General features: G+C 33.8%; 1 protein-coding gene across 1 annotated transcript; it reads left to right on the forward strand.

The window, feature by feature from the left end:
- The first annotated feature begins 11,822 nt into the window (after positions 1-11,822).
- LOC122586349 lies at positions 11,823-16,242 on the forward strand. The gene is made up of 5 exons (XM_043758347.1): positions 11,823-11,927; positions 12,230-12,301; positions 13,127-13,209; positions 14,120-14,322; positions 16,026-16,242. Coding segments are annotated over exons 1-5 (450 nt in total). The 5' UTR covers positions 11,823-11,925; the 3' UTR covers positions 16,116-16,242.
- Positions 16,243-20,605: the final 4,363 nt, after the last annotated feature.

Here is a 20,605-nt window from a genome sequence, read left to right on the forward strand (position 1 = left end):
GTAACAAAGGGCGCACGAAAGATTAAAAAGGATAAGAATTGTTTCCCTACAAAATAAAGATTTGTTCTTATCAAAAGGCCAGCATTTATGGAAACGATATCCCGTAAAAAAAAACCTCAAATCTTGACCTATTTTCTAAGCCAAGGTCGTTCCTATAAAAGGAGACCTCACGAAGGCACCATTTGATATACACATAGACATGATAAACTAATCAGATCAAAACTCGTCCAAACAACGCAATCACACATACAATTGGCGTAAAGAGATTCACTCTACCTTCGGGGAATCGCTGACAAACAACCCAAAACACCTATCATCCCTCTCCTAAATCTAATCGCGGTTTGGTGTACAAACATTTGGCGCCATCCGTGGGACCCCATCTAGAACCAAAAACCCACGACAAAGATTTTTGTGCACTTACGTCGCAAAAATGGTAAAGAAAAACAAGAGCAGGCCCCTAAAAGACAGAAGGGCAGCCTTGGCCATCAACCAAGGAATTGCCAGTCGCCCAGACATACCTCGGGCCGAGACGGAAGGTTTTTATTTCCCCCTTTTGGGAAAAGATGAACCGTCCAATGACCCTCCCATTATTCAAACCACGGTGTTTAACATCGAGGTGAGAAGGGTCTACTTAGATAGTGGAAGTGAGTGTGACGTGATCTTTGAACACTGCTTCCTCAAACTACCAGACCCCCTACGAGTCCGGAAAGTAGACCCCCGGGGTTCGTTAATTGGCTTTTCAGGGGAACACGCATGGCCATTAGGGGAAATCGACCTAGACATAACTATCAGCGATAGAACGCATGAAAGAACCGAGACGCTGAACCTTTCAATAGTGCGCTCCCCATCACCTTACAATATTCTCCTAGGGAGAACCGCGAAGCAAAAGCTGGAGATGGTACCCTCAGTGATTCACAGACTTGTAAAATTCCGATCCGAGACGGGGATAGGAACGATCCCCTCCGCCTACGAGGCAGCAAAGCAGGTCAGTGATGTAAAAAGGGGTGACGACGCAAGTCCAAAGGATATGCAGGAAGAGGAAAATACTATGAAGATCGTAATCAACCCTGGATACCCTGATCAAACGATCTCTATTGGTGTGAACCTTTCGGACGGATGTAAACACAAGCTCCAAAAATTGCTGCAGGAGAACATGGACATTTTCGCATGGGAATACAAAGACATGACCGGAGTGCCTCGGGTTCTCACATTGGAAGGCAAGCCCTTCATAACGGAGCATCGTTTGAATGAGCGAAAGCATGTAGAACCGGTTCACCAGAAAAAACACAGCCTCTCCTCGGATAGAGATGAAGCTGCCAGAAGAGAGGTGGAGGAGCTGTTGCAAGCCCGCATAATAAGGGAGTCCACTTACCCGACATGGATCGCTAACCCTGTGATGGTGAGAAAAGGGGACGGGGGATGGCGGATGTGTGTTGATTTCACAAACATAAACAAAGCTTGTCCCAAAGACTGCTATCCCCTGCCAGAAATTGATTGGAAGGTGGAGTCACTGACGGAGCATAAACTAAAATGCTTTCTAGACGCATACAAAGGATACCACCAAATACAAATGGCGGAAGGAGATGAAGATAAGACAACATTTTATATGAGTAGGGGGACCTACTGTTATAGAAAGATGTCGTTTGGTTTGAAAAATGCAGGGGCGACGTACCAACGATTAAATGATAAAGCCTTCGCGACGCAGATAGGAAGGAACCTGGAAGCATATGTGGACGATATGGTCATCAAAAGCAGAGATGAGGAAGGCCTCATCGAAGATGTACTTGAGACCTTCGGAAACCTCCGTAAGATAAACATGAAGCTGAACCCTAAAAAATGTTCCTTCGGTGTGGAGGAAGGCAAATTTTTAGGATATTACGTCAGCAACAAAGGGATCCATGTAAACCCCTCGAAGATAAATAAGTTAAAGCAGATATCGGCGCCGGAAACAATCAAGGAAGCCCAGAGCTTAAATGGCAAACTCGCCGCACTCAGTCTCTTTCTTTCCCGAGGTGCAGATAAGCAGCTCCCCTTCTTTAAAATATTGAAGGGCTGCACCAGCAATAAGGACTTCAAATGGACGGATGAAGCAAATTAAGCACTAGAGCAAATGAAGGACTATATCGCAGACCTACCAACACTCACGGTCCCGAGACCAAAAGAAACTCTCGTCGTGTATCTAGCAGCATCAGCTGAATGTGTGAGTGTAATATTGGTGGCGGAAAAGGATAGGAATCAAATCCCAATTTATTTTGTGAGCAGGGTCCTGCAGGGCGCAGAAGCCAACTATCCGGAGTTAGAAAAGCTTACCCTGGCACTAGTTCACGCAGCACGTAGGTTGCGAAGGTATTTCCAGGCACACCCTATCGTTGTTTTGTCCGATAAACCGATAAAACAAATACTAGTGAAGCCGGAAAAATCAGGGTGAGTGGCTAAGTGGGCCATTGAGTTCGGAGAACACGACATAGAATTTAGGGCGAGAAATGCAGTTAAGGGACAGGTGCTGGCTGACTTCATCACCGAAGTCCATGAAGGAAAAACTCCATGACGCAGTCTGTATTGTTAGAGGTAACAGGAAGCGTCGAACATGACACCTGGAAGTTGTATACCGACGGGGCTGCTAGTTCGGACGGATGTGGGGCAGGCCTCATGTTGATTAGCCCAGAGGACAAAGAATTCACTTACGCACTGAGGTTTGAGTTCGAAGTAACCAACAACGAGGCTGAGTATGAAGCACTGCTAGCAGGATTGCGAATGGCCAGGGACATGAAGATCCGCAATATCCTTGCATATGTCGACTCCCAGCTAGTGGCGTGCCAAGTGAAAGGAGAGTACGTTGCGAAGCAAGGAACGATAAAGCTATACCTACAAAAGGTGCGAGAATTAATTGAATGCTTCAGTCACTTCGAGATAGAGCATATCCGAAGAAATCAGAACAAAAAAGCAGATGCCTTGAGCAAGTTAGCCTGGCTCACATTTGGACATTTGGGAAAACAAGTACTAGTAGAAGTTCTGAGGGAAAGATCGATAGAAGAAAAACAAGTTTCGGGCCTCGTAGAGGAAGAAGGAAAGAATTGGATAACCCCCATTTACGAATTCTTACTAAGCAGGATGCTTCTGGCCGATAAAGATGAGGCCCGAAAGATAAGAGTCAAAGCCCCGCAATACAAAATATTATATAAGAAATTATATAAAAAAGGCTTCGTCACGCCGTGGCTTCGTTGTGTAGGGCCCAAGCAAACAGAGATGATAATCAGAGAAATACACGAAGGAATCTGTGGAGCCCATTCGGGGGCAAGGTCTGTCGCAACAAAGGCCATGAGGCTGGGGTAATTCTGGCCAACTATGCACCAAGACTCTACAGCATTACTAAAAAGCTGCGAGGCGTGCCAGCTGCGAGCCAACGTCTCGAGACTACCAAAAAATGACATGACCTCAGTTATCTCAGCCTGGCCCTTCATACAGTGGGGAATCGACCTCGTAGGACCACTTCCCGAAGCGCAAAACAAGAAAAAATTCCTGGTGGTTGCAATCGACTATTTTACGAAGTCGGTCGAAGCAAAGCCACTCGCCTCGACAAATGGGGACCAAATGAAAAAATTTGTGTGGGAACATATTATATGCAGATTCGAGATACCACAAGTGATAGTATCTGATAATGGACCTCAATTTGCAAAAGGAGTTTTCCCTGAGTTTTGTAAATAATTACAGATTAAACAGTCGTTCGCATCAGTTTATCACCCCCAAGGAAACGGACAAGTAGAGGCGACCAAAAAGGAAATAATCAAAGGAATAGAGAAGCGTTTGGGACGGAGCCATAAAGGGTGGATAGACGAATTGCCTTTGGTACTTTGGACAAACAGGACGACACCGAAAAGGAGCAACGGAGAAACCCCGCTTAGTCTGGCATTCGGAACGGAGGTCGTAGCTCCGGCAGAGTTCCAAGTCTCGACTCATCGAATGTTAAACACAGAAGAAAATGATGAGGAACTACGAATAGATTTGGATCTGCTAGAAGAAGGAAGGGAGATAGCAACCATTCGAGAAGCCGCTTTCAAAAAGAAAATAGAAGGATAGTACAACAAAAGGGTGAACCCCACAAGTTTTAAGACTGGGGACTATGTGCTACGACTAAACAACGCTAGTGAAAAGGAGTACAAGGGTAAACTGGGACCGACGTAGGAAGACCCATACCGAGTACAGATGTCCTTCGGAAATGGGGCATACAAGCTCGAGACACCCGAAGGAGTTCCGGTCGATAGAACATGGAATAGTTCGAATTTACGAAAATTTTACTGTTAAGTTTCTCTCACTACCATTGATATTTTTTACATCAAACACAAATGACAATTTCAAAGCATGCTGAATTACCACAACTAGCAAAAATAAATAATAAAAACAAAAACAATGCAAGGCTACGAGCCTTGAAACTACAGCCCCAGAAGGGGCAGACCACACAAAAAGGCTAAATTGCCTTCAAAGTTGAGGGTCGGAACCTCCAATGGGAACAAACTGGCAGGGATGCGTAAACAGATAACCCAAAAACAGCATGGAATAAAATAAAGTACGATACAAAGTCTAATATATAAATATTCCATCATAAAGTTCCACAAGGCAAAATAAAAAGTTTAGTCGAAACGAGGTTTCACGGCCAGAAAATCATGCACATCAGGATTAGACAAGTGAGTAACATCATAAATAAAATTACTTTGGTAGGTAGCCAAGTTCCTGATAGCTTGATCAAATGACTCTTTCACCTTCACGTAGCGGGGATCATGTTTAGAGTGAGTAGCAGAAAGCACGCCTTTTTTCTTTGATGTGTTCACCACAAGATCAACCAGTTTCACCGCCTCGGGACCTATCACAAGTGTTTCACAGATATAAGGGATCACCCGGTTTACTAGACCATCAACCTTCTTCAAAAGATCTCCATTCTCGAGATCCCTCTGCAGCAACTCATCATGACGTTTCGCCAAACCACCACGCAAAGCCCTAACAACAACATCTTGCTCCGATAAACGTTTCTCCAAATCTGATAACCTGTCAAATAGGTTACTAACAACAACTGAGATTCCTTCAATATATCCTGAGAATATTCATACTCTCGACACAAACCGCTAATCAACAAGTTTTCCCGTTCGACAAGATTCTTTGACAAAAGCTCCTCCTCCATAAATTTGCGAGCCACCGTACCGGAAAAAGTAACAGGCGAAACAGAAGGACCAACATCATCAATTAAGTCAAATGGCGAAACAGAAGGACCAACATCAGCAACCTTCCTCTTCGAAGACATTATGGAAGATCTGCAAGACAAATATATATTATTAAAAGAGAAAAGGCGAAGAACAGTAAATGACGGCGGAAAAAGAAGAGACTCACAGGGAAGTTAATGTAAAGATGGCAGGAAAATAAAAGAAGTGTTGAATGAAAAAGAGTTTATAGAAAGAAGGAAGAAACCCTACCCGTCGATCTAGCTTTTTGGGATATGTGCAAGACTTCTTGACTGGCATTTACCGCAGTACGTCCTCATTGATTTATGGTTCAACAAAAATAGTCCAAGACAATGTTTGATTTGCAAAACACCCCCTTGGACTGGGGGCTTGATGACAGACCCTGCCTAAGTCACGAAGCGAGTCACGAAGATCCTGCGTAATAAAGGGCGCACGAAAGATTAAAAAGGATAAGAATTGTTTCCCTACAAAATAGAGATTTGTTCTTATCAAAATGCCGACATTTATGGAAACGATATCCCGTAAAGAAAACCTCAGATCTTGACCTATTTTCCAAGCCAAGGACGTCCCTATAAAAGGAGACCTCACGAAGGCACTATTTGATATACACATAGACATGATAAACTAATCAGATCAAAACTCGTCCAAACAACGCAATCACACATACAATTGGCGTAAAGAGATTCACTCTACCTTCGGGGAATCGCCGACAAACAACCCAAAACACCCATTATCCCTCTCCTAAATCTAATTACGGTTTGCTGTACAAACATTTCCCACGCATTTTACTTCCCATAGATTTCGCACAGACTTGATTTTCCATACCACTAATTTATTCCCAACAGTGTCTTTGACCTTGGGAAAATTCACCAAGGTTCAAATCCCACTTCCTACATTTGTAGGAGTGGATTATTAGGGGGATTTTCAAGAGTCCTGAGTTTCATCTCAGGCATGCGTGATTCGAGCTCTGCATACTACCCAATTATTGGATGTCACTGTGGTGTCTCGAATGCTAACTACTAACAACTAACTCGCTGTTAAAAAAAAAAAAGTTTTTGTGCAGATTTTCAATGGTTTAACTTTCCATATATTTCCCACAGATTAGTTTTCCACGATTTTGACACAGTAATGGATTTTTTACCCACACTTTTCCCACAGATGTGTTTTTCCCCATAAATTTCGCACGAAGATGTGCTTTCGTTTTCCCATAAATCCCAAAGAATGTCATATTTTTAATTAAAAAGAGATTTTTTGATTTTTTATTCCAATTTTCTTGTATACCTAAAAATCTGAAATACACCAATCTAAAACACACCAATTCGTCACCAAAAGTTTTAAATAATATTCAAATTACTAAAATGCATAATAATCTAAATTTATAAGAAACAAAAATATGTTTGCCATCGAAAATACAATGTCATTAGAAAGTTAAAAGGTTTGAAAATCATTCATAAGGGTAAAACCTTCATCATAGCGGTGATGGTCGCTAGGGGTGAGTATGGATCGGTTTGGTTCGGTTTTTGCCAAAAACCGAAACCAAAACCGATCCATTCGGTTTTTAGAAAACCAAAACCATTGGATTCGGTTTTTGTTCGGTTCGGTTTCTTGGTTTTCCGGTTCAGTTTGGATCGGTTTCGGTTTTTTTAATAAATTTTGTTTTTTAAGTTTTTTAAAAATATTATGTTATAAATTTAACTTTCAATTGTTAAGAAAAAAATATGATATAAAAATTCAAATACAGATAAGCTTTTTATTAAGTAATTATATTTTTTAGGTGTTAAAATTTGTATAACTTTTATAAAACGAATTGTTTTTACTGGACGTTTTTTATTAAAAATATACAATTTGTATAGATTTGTACAATAAAAAGATAAAAAGATTAAATTATTAACATATTTATAAATTATAAGTAATAAATATAAATGTAATATGATATAAAAATAAAATAAATTAAAATAGATTTAGTTCGGTTCGGTTCGGTTTTGATCGGTTTTTTGGCATATGAAACCGAAAACCGAACCGATCCGTTCGGTTTTTAGAAAACGAAACCAAACCAATGGATTTCGTTTGGTTTTCGGTTTTTTCGGTTTGGTTTTGTCGTTTTTTTCGGTTTTTGGTTTTCCGGTTCGGTTTTTGCTCACCCCTAATGGTCGCTTTCATTTGTTCCGTTTCTTGCTTATTTTTGCTTTCAAATTCTCTAGCTCGTTTCCTTGAGTTTCCTTACGTTTTTTTCATCTAATCACTCTCCTTTTCTTGTAATTTTTGTTTTTCTTGCATCTCATCCACAATTTGAGACAACGCTTATACCTATTTATATAAATTATCATCATACACATAATTGATACATAATACATTGACATATCATATGTATTTGACATTGCAAAATGATTATAGTCATGCATATGTATTTGTCATATGTAAATTACATCACCATTAACCTACGTTATTACCAGAGCCGACTTAATCTTTTTAGAGGACTTAAGTGAGATCAATCTTAGGGACCTAGTTCATTAACATATAAATTAAGTGTTACAAGTTTCAAGGTTAAAATAAACTGCAGATACCATATTATAGTGCAAAGTTCCTACACTTATAACCACCACAACATTCAACATGTAAGGAGACCAAATAAGTACCCTTAATTAGACGAACGCAACAACCCATTTGACCTATTTATACAAATAATTAGACATATATACATACTTGGCCTGTTAGGCCCAAACGAATGATCGAGAAACATATTAGGCTTATTAGCCCACATGAGATAACAAGCGAGTTTTAAAGCTCAATTGGGCCAATCTAGTGAAAAACAAACACATACGACTCATTTGGACCATTTATACGATTGATAAACTTTTGACTTCGCTTTGACAACGTTTTCTACATCATACCCCCCATACCTTGCTTCGCCGAAATTTGGGTTTTGTTGTGCCCACATGCACTTACATTACATTTTGTACCTAACATTTAGTTAATGCTAAATTTAGAAAATAGCCTAAATACCTAAAAATCATCCTAAATACACTATTTTTTGGGTATTCACAAAAAACCCCAAAATTGAAAACCAGATTGGAGAATCGCAGCCCAAAATCGCAAATCCGGATTGCAATTTTGACGTTTTAATAAAAGTTTGACTTTTTGGATAAGATTGTTAACAAATTTTTCTAAACTTGTAATTACAGTACACAAAAGACATAAAAAAAATAACAATAATATTATTGGAATATGCCAGAATTACTTTCAATACCATAAAAAGAGTTAATAATTACACATGTTGATTGTTACATAATATTTAATCTAAAAGCGAAATGCACTAATGATGAATTAATTAGTTCACGGAGATATATATCATTCCTATTTTTTTCTATTTTTTAAGTAATACAGGTAAAGAAAATTTTAAAAATTTTTTATCTCAAAAATCAAAAACTTATCCAAAAGGTCAAAACCGTAAACAAAATTTGTGAATTGCACGCATACCAGATTTTCCATTAGGATTTTCGATTTGGGCCCTTTGTAATTCTCCAATCTGGCTTACGATTGTATTGGTATTTTGTGAAAACTCGAAAATATTTATTAAAGGCACGTTTGATTCACATAATGTTTTTAGAAGAAATGATTGATATCTGTAAAAAAATTAGAATTTGAAGAACTGTGATTTGACGAAATATTTTTGATTTTTCAAAAGTTCTACCGAAAAAGAAAGAAAAATCTAATGATTTCCCTAATTTTGTGAGAAAGAAAAACCAGTTTGTTAGAGCTGGCGCAGAGAAAAGATTCTTTATTGTAAGAACATGGCAAGCTAAGTGAAGTCATTCAGAACTGGCAAGCACCCGAAAGCCGGACCGGGGTCAGTATAGAATGAAGGGACGACCCTAATGTTGTGTTGAACAGAGAGGAACCCAGTGAGGGAATTGGGGCAATGTTCAGACCTTGGCTGTCACAACAAGCAACCAATCAGTTCCAGAAGTGATGGACGAAATGAAATTCACTATTCATTCCCAAGGAATGGAGATTTCATTTTGAATAGTATATATTTATATTCCAACACAATAATGGTATTCTTTCATCTTTAAACAACCATTTAAACATACGGGAGCAAGTACCCGCGCATTGCGGCGGTGAGATGGTGGGGTGATAGGTCATAGAGTGTGATAGCCAAATGCCTTAACCGTACAAGCTCCGCCATCGGATTTAAAAACTCCTCGAAAGTATATCGAATGACATCTCTAATGGAAAAACATAAAATTTTAAGAACACCCGTATAATTTTTATAATTTATAGATGCACGATTTTTGAGATAAAAGAATTTGAATAAATTGGAGGAATAAATGATTTATGAAGGAGAGAGAAAAAAATATGATTGGTTGAGATTTTAAAAAAGAGAAAGGGTAATATAGTTATTTATACTATATTATAAAGCAGATCTCCCCTGTTTACATTTTAAGTTTCAACATTTACTTTCCCAAAATGCTCATATTTCAATTCTATATTTACCTAACACTCTTTCTCTCTACTCAAATCTCAACCAATCATTTGTTTCTCTCTCCTCCATAAATCATTTATTCTTCCAATTCATTCAAAATATTTTATCTCAAAATACCGTACATCGATAAATTATAAAATTTATATGGGTATTTTAAAAATTTCATGCTCTTTTATTAGAGATGTCATTCGATATACTTTCGACGAATTTTTAAATCTGAGGGCGGAGCCCATACGGCTAAGGCATTTGACTATCACACTATATGACCTATCACCTCCATCATCTCACCGCCGCAACGCGCGGGTACTTGCTCTCGTTTTAGGTAAATATTAAATAGATAAGGGAATATTATGAAAAAGTAAATATTGAAACTTAAATTTTAAATAATAGGAATTTGCTTTATAATCTACCAATAACTATAAAACAACACCTTTTATTCTTTTTTGAAAAGGTCTCAACCATTGAATGAAAAAAAAAAAAAAAACTTTCAATAATAACTCTTGGATCATTTGCTGACTTCATTTTCCATTTTTAGTAAACATGGGATTATGCATAAAATTGGGTCGTGGACTAATATATGTGATGGTTTTCAGATCTCATGATACATTTATACATTTGGCTAGTGATTTTTTCTATGATATTATACCCCGTATAATTAAGTTCAATCCATTATTATAAAATCACTATGGTTACGGGATTTAATACGATATTATGCCCATATAAAATACACAGATTTTTTTTTATAACATTTTAATTAATAAGATAAATATTCAATATATAAATTCAAATGTAAAAAGTATAAATAAAAACAAATTCAACAAAATATAATTCTAGAACATTGAACACATATATCGTATTTCATCTTTTGAAATACTTTTTAATAGACAATGTTTCATATCTCAAATTTGTTCAGTTAATTAAATGATGAAAAATTAAAGATAGTCTTCTCAAGTTGATAACCAAAAATTATAATAAATATAAATTAAACATTTAAGGTTAAAAAGTGTAAATTATTGATTAAAAATATATATATATATCTATATTTTATAAGTTTTAGTGTAAAATTAATAAGCTCTTATAAATTCTAATGTAAAATTAAACAAGCTCTAAAAATTTATAAATTAACAAGACTTATTTTATATAAATTTTAATGTAAATATTTATGAATCGCAAGCTATTATAGTTATGCCAACATAAAAAGAAAAAAACTTAATTAGATAAATGAGAGTAAATCTATAATTTTAAAGCTTAAGAAAAATTATATGTAGGAGTGTTGTATTAAATTTGAAACATGTATTACCTATATAAGTTCTAGGTAAAATAAAACAAGTATTAAAGTAAAATAAATAAAACAATAAATTTCTTTTTGTTGAAAATTACCGTGCACCATGAAAATCATTGCACATCAATTGCTTCGTGAATCTTCGTACATCAATTTAACTATGATCTAATGGTCAAGATCTTGATTTATTTGTTTTATTTTAATACTTGTTTTACCATACCCAACCTCTACCTATTTATATAACATTACATTATAATTATATAAAGATATATCATACATATTTTCCTCATCCTTTGTTATATGATTTAAAAAAATATTATTATCTTATTTTATTATGTCTTATCTAATATTCAAATTATGTTAAATTAAAAGCTTAATATGTTTGTCCCATATATCATGCGAGAAATAATCTAGTTTAGTATAAACTAAAATATGAAATTCAATTCCAAATCTATCATAGATATATCAACCAAACGCCACATATCTTGATATATTTAGAATGATTTTTACTAAACTAGGCTATATTATTTGTATATTAAATTATGTCTTGAAAGTTGATACTATTTCGAAAAGTGAGTAGCCTAAATATAAAATTCAAAACACATGCACCATAAACTCCATCATATCTTTGACTTGAGACTCCCAGATCTTCATCCTCTAACATTTTATTGATCAGTCTATATTAATTAGTTGTTTTAATTAATTCATTTATAGAAGCTCAAACAGATTCTTGAAGCGGTTGGATTTTTTTTTCAATGGCATCAACGACATCTTTTGTAACCTGTAATTTAAATGGCATTCAAAAAATTTCATGCCAATCAAGATTTGATCCCCTCTCCTCCTCCTACAAACTTCCAAAATCCATCGGGTGTTTTTCACCCGCTAATAGGAGGTACCTCAGCTCTAGCAACCAAATATTAAAATCAAAGATGTAAGTACTTTCCTTTATTATTTAAAGATACATTAGTTTAGTTTGATCATATGTTTATTACATATACGGAGTATAATCTTATTATTAGTTTTCTTTTTTTGGAACGTGTTAGTATTTAAATTTTCCCCAAGTTAGTAATTAAAGATTCTACCTTCCCTAGCTTGCACCAAAATTAACACCAAGAGCTCATTGGAATAATACTTTTTTTTTTTTTTTTTTTTATCATTAGTTAATATGAGTATTTGTATTTTTAATTTTGAAGAGTTAATATATAGTTTTTGTGTTATAAATATTTATTTCAGGGAAATTGTAGTCCACAGTGGGGATCAAGCTGCGGATTTCCTGCCTTTTGGAATTCATTTGTCTGAAAACTGGTAATTAGTTATGAGTTCTGATTGGATTGTTAAAAATGCTTAAATTAACCCTTAACGAGCTAGCTTAAAGGAATTGTAAAGTAAACTCATCTTAGATTGGTAGATTCAATTATATTGTTTGTAGCATTATTATCACTAACTTTTGTGAACTTTTTATTAAATACGTACACATCCACACATTCTAGAGAGCCTGTGACCAAATAATTTATAGATTGTGAAAATATAAACTGCTTCAAAGCATACAGATTATATATTGTGAGTGAAAGTGTTAGCACAGATCTAAATACATATATAACTACAGATTTTTTTAAAGAAAAAACCGTCCAAAACCGAAAAGCACTTCAGATCGAAGCCAACGAATAACAAACATGGCTCGGTAGCCAAAACCATTAATTTTTGGGAAAAACACGTCACCTAAAGGCCAATTGTCAGATAATACGTTCTGGAGTGGATTCAAACTTGAGACATATATATAATTCCAAATCTGTCTCCTCGTTTCTCAGTCAGTGTCAGTTGAGCTAAAACTCATTGGTGTGTATATATGCAGTGGCGGTACCACATGTGGGGGAGGCAAATGTCCCCTTCAAAATTTAGATTTTTTCATGTTTTCTTAAATTTTTCATCATTTTTTAAAAATTTTCTACAGGTTTTTAACCCCTTTTAAATTTGTTTTTCACTGACTTTTTAATTTTGTTTTTTTTTTTGGAAAATTTTTCTAGTACCGCCTCTATATATATGTATGTTATGAATTCAGTTTATATTTACATCATTATGTTTTTGGAGATTGTTAGAAATTTAGTAAATGATATTATCGCATTCGTACAGGCCAGCATGGATCCCTGGAGTTGTATTGGCTCTTGTTGTACCATTTTTCACAAACAAATGGGGTCCTTTTGCAAATATCAAAGGTAATATCTATATTATCACAATTTACATAACCATACTTAATAGGTCGACGAAATATTGGTAGAAGCTGACGCTAAAAAGCTTAATGCTTCATGATCTTGATGCAGCTACCAACTAGCCTTTTCAAATATTTAACATGATTGATTGAGTTATTATCGTTGATTTTGGAGATTTCAAGAATCTTTGTTTTGGGTAATGTTTTTATTAATTCTGTTTTCCTCAATTTGGCAATATAGTACCTCATTTTTTTTAATTATGATAAACTCATTCTAAAAATCACAAATTTATCCTTATCAATTTATCATGGTCAGTATACTGAGGAGAATAAAATTAAAGGGCAATTGGGCAAACTCATAAGTTGCAAGTAGCTTTTTACACTAATTAAAGAAACATAGTATCACCCATATTGAAGAAAAGAAAAAAAAAAGTGTTACCTAGAACTGATGGAAAAATTTTAACTCAAAATACTCGTATATATTATGATTTTGGAAGATATATAATATGTCAATTATTGTGTACTTATCTATACTGCTTATAAGAAAATACCTCCATGTTGAAAGTTACATGGGGAAATGTCTAAAATGTCCTTCCATGTAATATTTTCATCTACCACCCTTAAGATATGTAATATTTTTACTTAGCATTAAAATATTTTTACTTACACTACCCCTTAACAATAATGATTACGTTATACTATCAATCCTTTATTTTTTAATATATCTCCATTAATAATCTACATCAATCGACGTCTCATCTACCACAAATAGTCGCATCTACCACCACATCATCGCCGCCACGACTACCGCCGCATTGCGCGGGTAACGTGCTAGTTATTTGGAAACGAACACATATAAGACCAAAATTAGGAAAGGTAAACAGAACATTGAATAGAGATTGTAATGTATTTGACAGAGGAACTCGACAAAGTAGAGGAGGCGGTTGATAATGTGGCCGATCGAGTGGAAGAAATCGCAGAGAAGGTGGAAGACTTTGTTGGAGATATGGCCGATGATCTACCAGAAGGCAGTCAATTTAAACAAAAATTAGAACAAGTTGAAAAGGTTGCTGATACCATCGGAAAGGATGCCAAAAAGGTCTCTGATATTATTGACAAGGTAACACCCCTCTAATTCATATGACGAGTACAAGATAGAGTGTTAAGTTATTTATTAGAGTATCATTTTTTATCGATAGCTGTCGAATAGAACATGTTCCCACCATCCAAAGGTAATGGTCAACTTAGGCCCCCCTCCTCGAATAATATTAACAAGACTTATTTAACCCTCGCATTTTTGTTAAAACCTGAATTGCGCGCTAACTAGTTGATCCGTAAACCATTCACTTTTAGTTAATAGCTGATAATTATATTTTCAAACTAAAGACGAATTAATACAGAAGAAGAAAATGGTTTTTTTATTACCCTTACATATGTATTCGGTATGTTGTTTCTTAAAATTTACTTTTAACAGTTTAATAGTCATCGTGCCCATTAACTTAGAGGCTACCCAATGGGTATGACTCATCTCTCAAGCACTAGTCCCTGTCAGCGTCACATCAGCAAAAAATATTTCAAAGACTAATCCCCTCAAAATGCACCCAATGCATTCATCCTCCAAGGACTAGTTTTGGATCTACTAATTTTTTTTGTCTTCTTCCTTGTATATTAGATTAAAATAAAAGAAAAAAACAAAAAATACCTATATGAACTCGTCCCTGCAGGAACGAGTGGGGCGGACGAGTGCGAGAGACGAGTGAAGTACTAGTCTCACCCAATGGTGTTCACTAGTCCCTCCATATCAGACGAGTGTGGGACGAGTCCCATTGGGTAGCCTCTTAGCCAACTTGATAATTTAAAAAACAACAATTCTCAATTCAAATAATCAAATACTCGTAATAGTTAACAATATATTTCTAAGAGGATAAAATCTATAATATTATATTAACATTGCCTTCCCAAGAAACTAAAACAATATATTTAAATTTGTAAAAGGACGAAGGAAATTAACTCCACTTTCTTCGCAAATGGAGTAGGTACCCGGGAGTATTAAGTTATTGACTATTCGTCCGGGAAAGTGAATATCGTTGTCTCACCTCGGGTGAAAAACTTTTCAAATTTAATTTAATATTTTAATAGTTAAGTATCTATTAAAAATATGAAATGTAAGAAGATTCTTCATCTAAATTGGATATGAGCCTCAAACTTACTTTTCCCTTCTAAAATATATGTAAGTATCAAATTGATACACAAAGCCCGCAATTTTTTGAGACAGATGTCAATGGTTTCATTCTTACTTTTTGCAAATATGGCCAAGAGGTTCTCCGGAAAAATTCTTTATGCACATCACCTCCCTTATATATACTTGATGAATAGTACTGATTATAATTTGCGAGCAAAGAAGATGGCTAATGTTTTATTTGTATCGTGTGAAGGCGATATAATATGTAAATACATAAACATACAAAACTGATGTTTTTTTTTAGTGGATTTATTTTTAGGGATAAGTATCATGAAATGTAAGAAACTTTGAACGAATGTTTATAGTAGAAAATAACTAAATTCGTCTGTATTGTATGTAAACAACTCGAAATAATGTTTATTGTATGTAAGAAAACATACGTGACAACCATATATAGGTGTCACTTGTCAGATTTTAATTGGTTTGATACATTTTCTTACATACAATAAACATTATTTCAAGTTGTTTACATACAATACACATAACTTTAGTTATTTCCTACTATAGACATTCGTTCAAAGTTTGTTACATTATGTTGAAAATTAATGATAACGAAAATGGATTTGTTGGTGGGATTGCAGATGGACGAAATGGAAGCCAAATTGGAAACGATGCTCGATAAAGCGAATGAGAAAAAGAAGACCACACCTACAAAAATAGAGCCAGAATAGTTCAATTTATGTCCGGATTAGGCTAAATGCAAGTTTTAAAGTTTTTCATTTTTTTTTAGATAATATGTGATAGTAGTGCATTACGTGGTCACTAAAATTAAAGCTGGAAGTCCATGGAACGTATTATAGAAAGGATTTTTGTTATTTGATCTGTTACTTTACTTGTGAAAGAGATAATTATTTCGCCCCATGCAAGTAAATAAACAAAAACCACTAGCTTAAACCCTAGTGGCCAGGGGTATCTTCTAAATCTATTATGTGGGCTCGGGATGAGTTTACTTAAGGTCTCAAATTCGAGTATTGGGGTTCTCATCTCAAAGAAATTTTCCATAAGGAGGGGGTTGGAGTTCCAGAAAATCTCTGGTTAAAATTGACTACAACACGTCTGAATCGAAACTTACTTAGAAAAAAATAATAAACAAATCTTTAGATAAAGAGAGACGAAAGGTAAAGTTCTTAGAGTGAACGGAAGTTGATGTACAATGTGTCAATGTCAACGTTGTCTATACTCTATAGATATGACTATATTAGAACTGATCATTAATTATGTGAAACTCTAAATCAAACAAAAAGAATAATAAACAGCATTATCTTGAAGTCGAAGCGGAATTCTCAACAAACCTAATAAATATAAGCGTCATTTATTCTCATAAGTTATATTAAACATATTTTTCCACTTTCATGATTCAATTTATATATAGGGTGTTCAATTTGTATAATTCTGTCTTCCGTTACAAATTCATTTCCCGAAGAAATATTTTTGGAAGATCTTTCCGAGTTTCCTATGTTAACTTATATGAACCTATATGAATATCATGTTAAAATCTGGATATCCTTACCACTTTTTCACGTTATCACTAACCAATAAAAACCATTTACTTTAATTTTTTTCAATCTTTCCCAATTTTTTCTAAATTACTAACGCCACTTTCCTCAAACTTCCCCCAATCTCCACCTTTTCATTTATTTTTAATAATATATAATTTCAAAAACTATATAATCAATAATATAAGAATTGAAAATACATAGGCTGAAATACAATTAATATAAATAATTTGATAAGTTACAGGGACTAAAATATAATTAACAATAATTAAAAGAAAATATAAAAAGATAAAACTGACCTAGTGGTGGGTTCTGCATTGTTCTTTCTATCTTCTTCTTTGGGAATATAGATATCCATATATAATATGTATATATATAAATTCCATTGATCATTTAAAAAGAAAAATAACCCCTTCACTAACTCTGTCAGCCAAATCATGTGGTGTCGTCTCTCTCCTCTCTCCACTTTCCCTTCACGCGGTGAAGAACCTCGAATTCTTTTATCTCTCTCCTTCAGTAAACCACCGGCGGCGGTGTTACCGTGCGGCGCCGCTGGCGGTAAACTCGTTCCTCGCTTCCACTTCCTCCCCTTTATAGAGTTTGATAAGAAAAAAGATCTCTGACATATTTTCCATAAATATACACTAAGGCAATTGTATCACATATGCTAATTTTGATTCTTCAATAACCTTTCAAATCATGAGACATGTTTCATAATTTTTTTCTCTTTTTTTTATGGAATCTCACCATGTTTCATACACTTTATTATCTTTTATGGAATCTCACCATCAATTGAACTCTATGAATATATTTAAATCACAAGAGATGTTTCTTATCAAATGGCTCTAGTATATGTGTAATAATGGCTGATGTGGTTGTTAAAATTAAAACTAATTGCGTTTAAAATTTTAACAAATTTATGGAAAATCATATTTGAACTCATGTTATCCAAGGATTGAGACCAATATAATTTATTAAGTAAATAGTTTTAAGCATTAGTGGATTATTTATAACTGGACACCCTTAGATTTTTACTTTTGGATGTCACTGGTTTTAAACATGTGTTAACAGCAAGTTTGGGGAACTCGTGAATCGGACTCGACTTGGGGAGAACTCGAATTGGAACTTTATATACATATATAAGTATTTTTAAAATTATATGTAATAGAGCTTTAAAAATATATTCTAAACTTTAAATTTAAACATAATTGTTTAAAAATATTAACATAATAATTCAAACTTGAAAATTAAACGGTAGATTAGTTGATAGATTCACGCTTCATTATCATTTTATCCATATTAAGGTTAGAGAATTCATGACTCGGATTCGACTCAGCGAGGTGGAAAATCAGGAGTTTATTTTGGGTACTCGGCTAAATCGAGAAATTTTACAACCTTGGTTGACAGTATAGTCGTAAAGCCACTCGGGCCTTGTTAGCTTTATTGTGGCCTACAATATTATGGGCCGTATAAGAAAGGTATATGCGAATGTACAAAGTGGGCTAATCAACAGGCTTCTCTTTATGTTTCAACTTTCAACTTAGCTATTCAACCAAACTTTCATATAACCTTTACTTATGAATATATTCTTTATGTGTATCAATTAGATTCAGAGTTTCAGACCTGTATTGACACCCAAATCATTTATCAAATTTTTATTATCTTAGGGCTTGTTTGTTTTAAGTGACTGAATGGAGAAAGTGATTGAATGGATATACAATGTCTGTATAGATTAAGTCAATATAGTTATTTTTTGGTTTATTAAGTCAAAAACAAACATATTTTCTTGATTTAATAGATTAAGACAATTAAAATTAAGTCATGACTTTTTAATTAAGAGTTTATCAAACACCACCTTAATCTTAATACGTAAAGTTAATTTCTTGAAATGATAATATCGAATTTGGAAGATATATACGGGCGGTGTAGGTTAAGTACAACAAATCGGGTACGAGCTGTTATTAACTTATTATAGATCAAAGTGTCTAAATACAAGAATTGATGATAACCATGCAGAACATGGATTTTGAAGTAGAATACGAGTGATATATTTGGTTTTAAATGATTTTTAAGTTGAAGGCTATAACTGACCGGTTTTGATTTTTGGAAAAATAATTATAAATTTATATAAATTTCTCACATGTTTACAATATAATTATAATTATTATATTGGTTACTAAAACATGATTGTATAGTTTTTAATGCGACAAATGACACAACCTTTAATCGACACGTGTATTATTTAGTGTAATCTTTAAAATCTATTAATTAAATTTAGTATATATCTTATAAAATATAATATAATATAATAATGTATTATATATTATGTTAATTAATAATTTTTTCGTGAGAACTTAGTTTCCAACTACAAGTATATTATTAAACAAATTAATGAGATAGATATCTAAGTCTAAATTTCTTCTAATGTGTGTATAATATACGTCGACTTTTTTATTCATCCGTTCGTCAATCTGGAACCAATTGTCTTTAAAAGTTATCATCGATGATCGACCAGCTTCAAGGTTAGTTATAGAAAGCATATTTAACTCAAAAATCTATTGTCTTGTCAACTTTTCAGATTATAAGAATTCTAAAAGTTCTAAGTTTTTATAATAACATTATTTTATGGTTAATCTACCAATAAACTAAAACAGGATTGTGGTTTTTTTAAAATAGCATATGGCATAATACTTAAGCGACACGTGTCCTTATTAATATGCATATTAATCCTAAATTAGTTCCATACAAAAGATTTTACCTATCGATATTATTTTTTAATTAATCCTAATTTTATTAGGAAACTACTTTGTTGAAATACAATATAAAATCTGGCGTAACCCGTGAACAAAATTCTTCAATCACTTTAATTTGGTATCCTATAGGACCTATACTTATAACTAATTCATATAGAATGGATCATAATTTTTTTCAAATGGAATTATGGTATGTGATACTATATATATCTTTATGTGGTTCTGTTTATTTTTTTTTTTACGATTACTATATAAACATCATCATATATTTAATTTATCAAGGTATCTATTTACATGTTATATATTCATGTTATTTATTATAGCTTTCTTTTTCCAATCCATCAAAGAAACAAAAAATATATGAACATGATTTTTACCTCTCAAGAGGTATTGTTTTAGATTTGTTTTAAGAGTAGTACTTATATATCAAACTACATCCTAATATAATTCAAAATATGCATGCCAAGTTATTATATATATAAATATTGATATTTACCAAGGCTATTCCTAATAGTGATACTATAACTTTTTTCTGATTCCTATTACTTATATTACTTATAATAAGTTATTAACATGAAGGCTTAAAAAATTTAAGTTTACCATCCAAAATCACAAGGCTATGTCGTCATTCACTATGCATATAAGTTTGATTTTGATGCGATTGTAATAATTTAAGATAAATCCAAAACTTTAACTAAACATATATTATATTTAAAATAATTTTAGCTTCAACCATCGGTTAAACACTATTTATTTCATAATCACGAATCATGTATGTGACATAATTAGATATTTTTTATAATACAATCTTATAAATACCGTACATCGTACGGGTATTAAGACTAGTTCAAATATAGACCGAATTCCTGTAAAATTTTAATCATTTTTCTCTTCCTTTCTTACTATAATATT

This window comes from Erigeron canadensis, chromosome 2, assembly GCF_010389155.1.
Source record: "Erigeron canadensis isolate Cc75 chromosome 2, C_canadensis_v1, whole genome shotgun sequence".
NCBI lineage: Eukaryota > Viridiplantae > Streptophyta > Magnoliopsida > Asterales > Asteraceae > Erigeron > Erigeron canadensis.

Excerpts from the sequence above, each read along its gene's own strand:
- LOC122586349 (XM_043758347.1), top strand. Across the intron at positions 12,302-13,126 it reads ATTCATTTGTCTGAAAACTG|GCCAGCATGGATCCCTGGAG; the intron begins GTAATTAGTTAT and ends GCATTCGTACAG. Across the intron at positions 13,210-14,119 it reads TCCTTTTGCAAATATCAAAG|AGGAACTCGACAAAGTAGAG; the intron begins GTAATATCTATA and ends TGTATTTGACAG.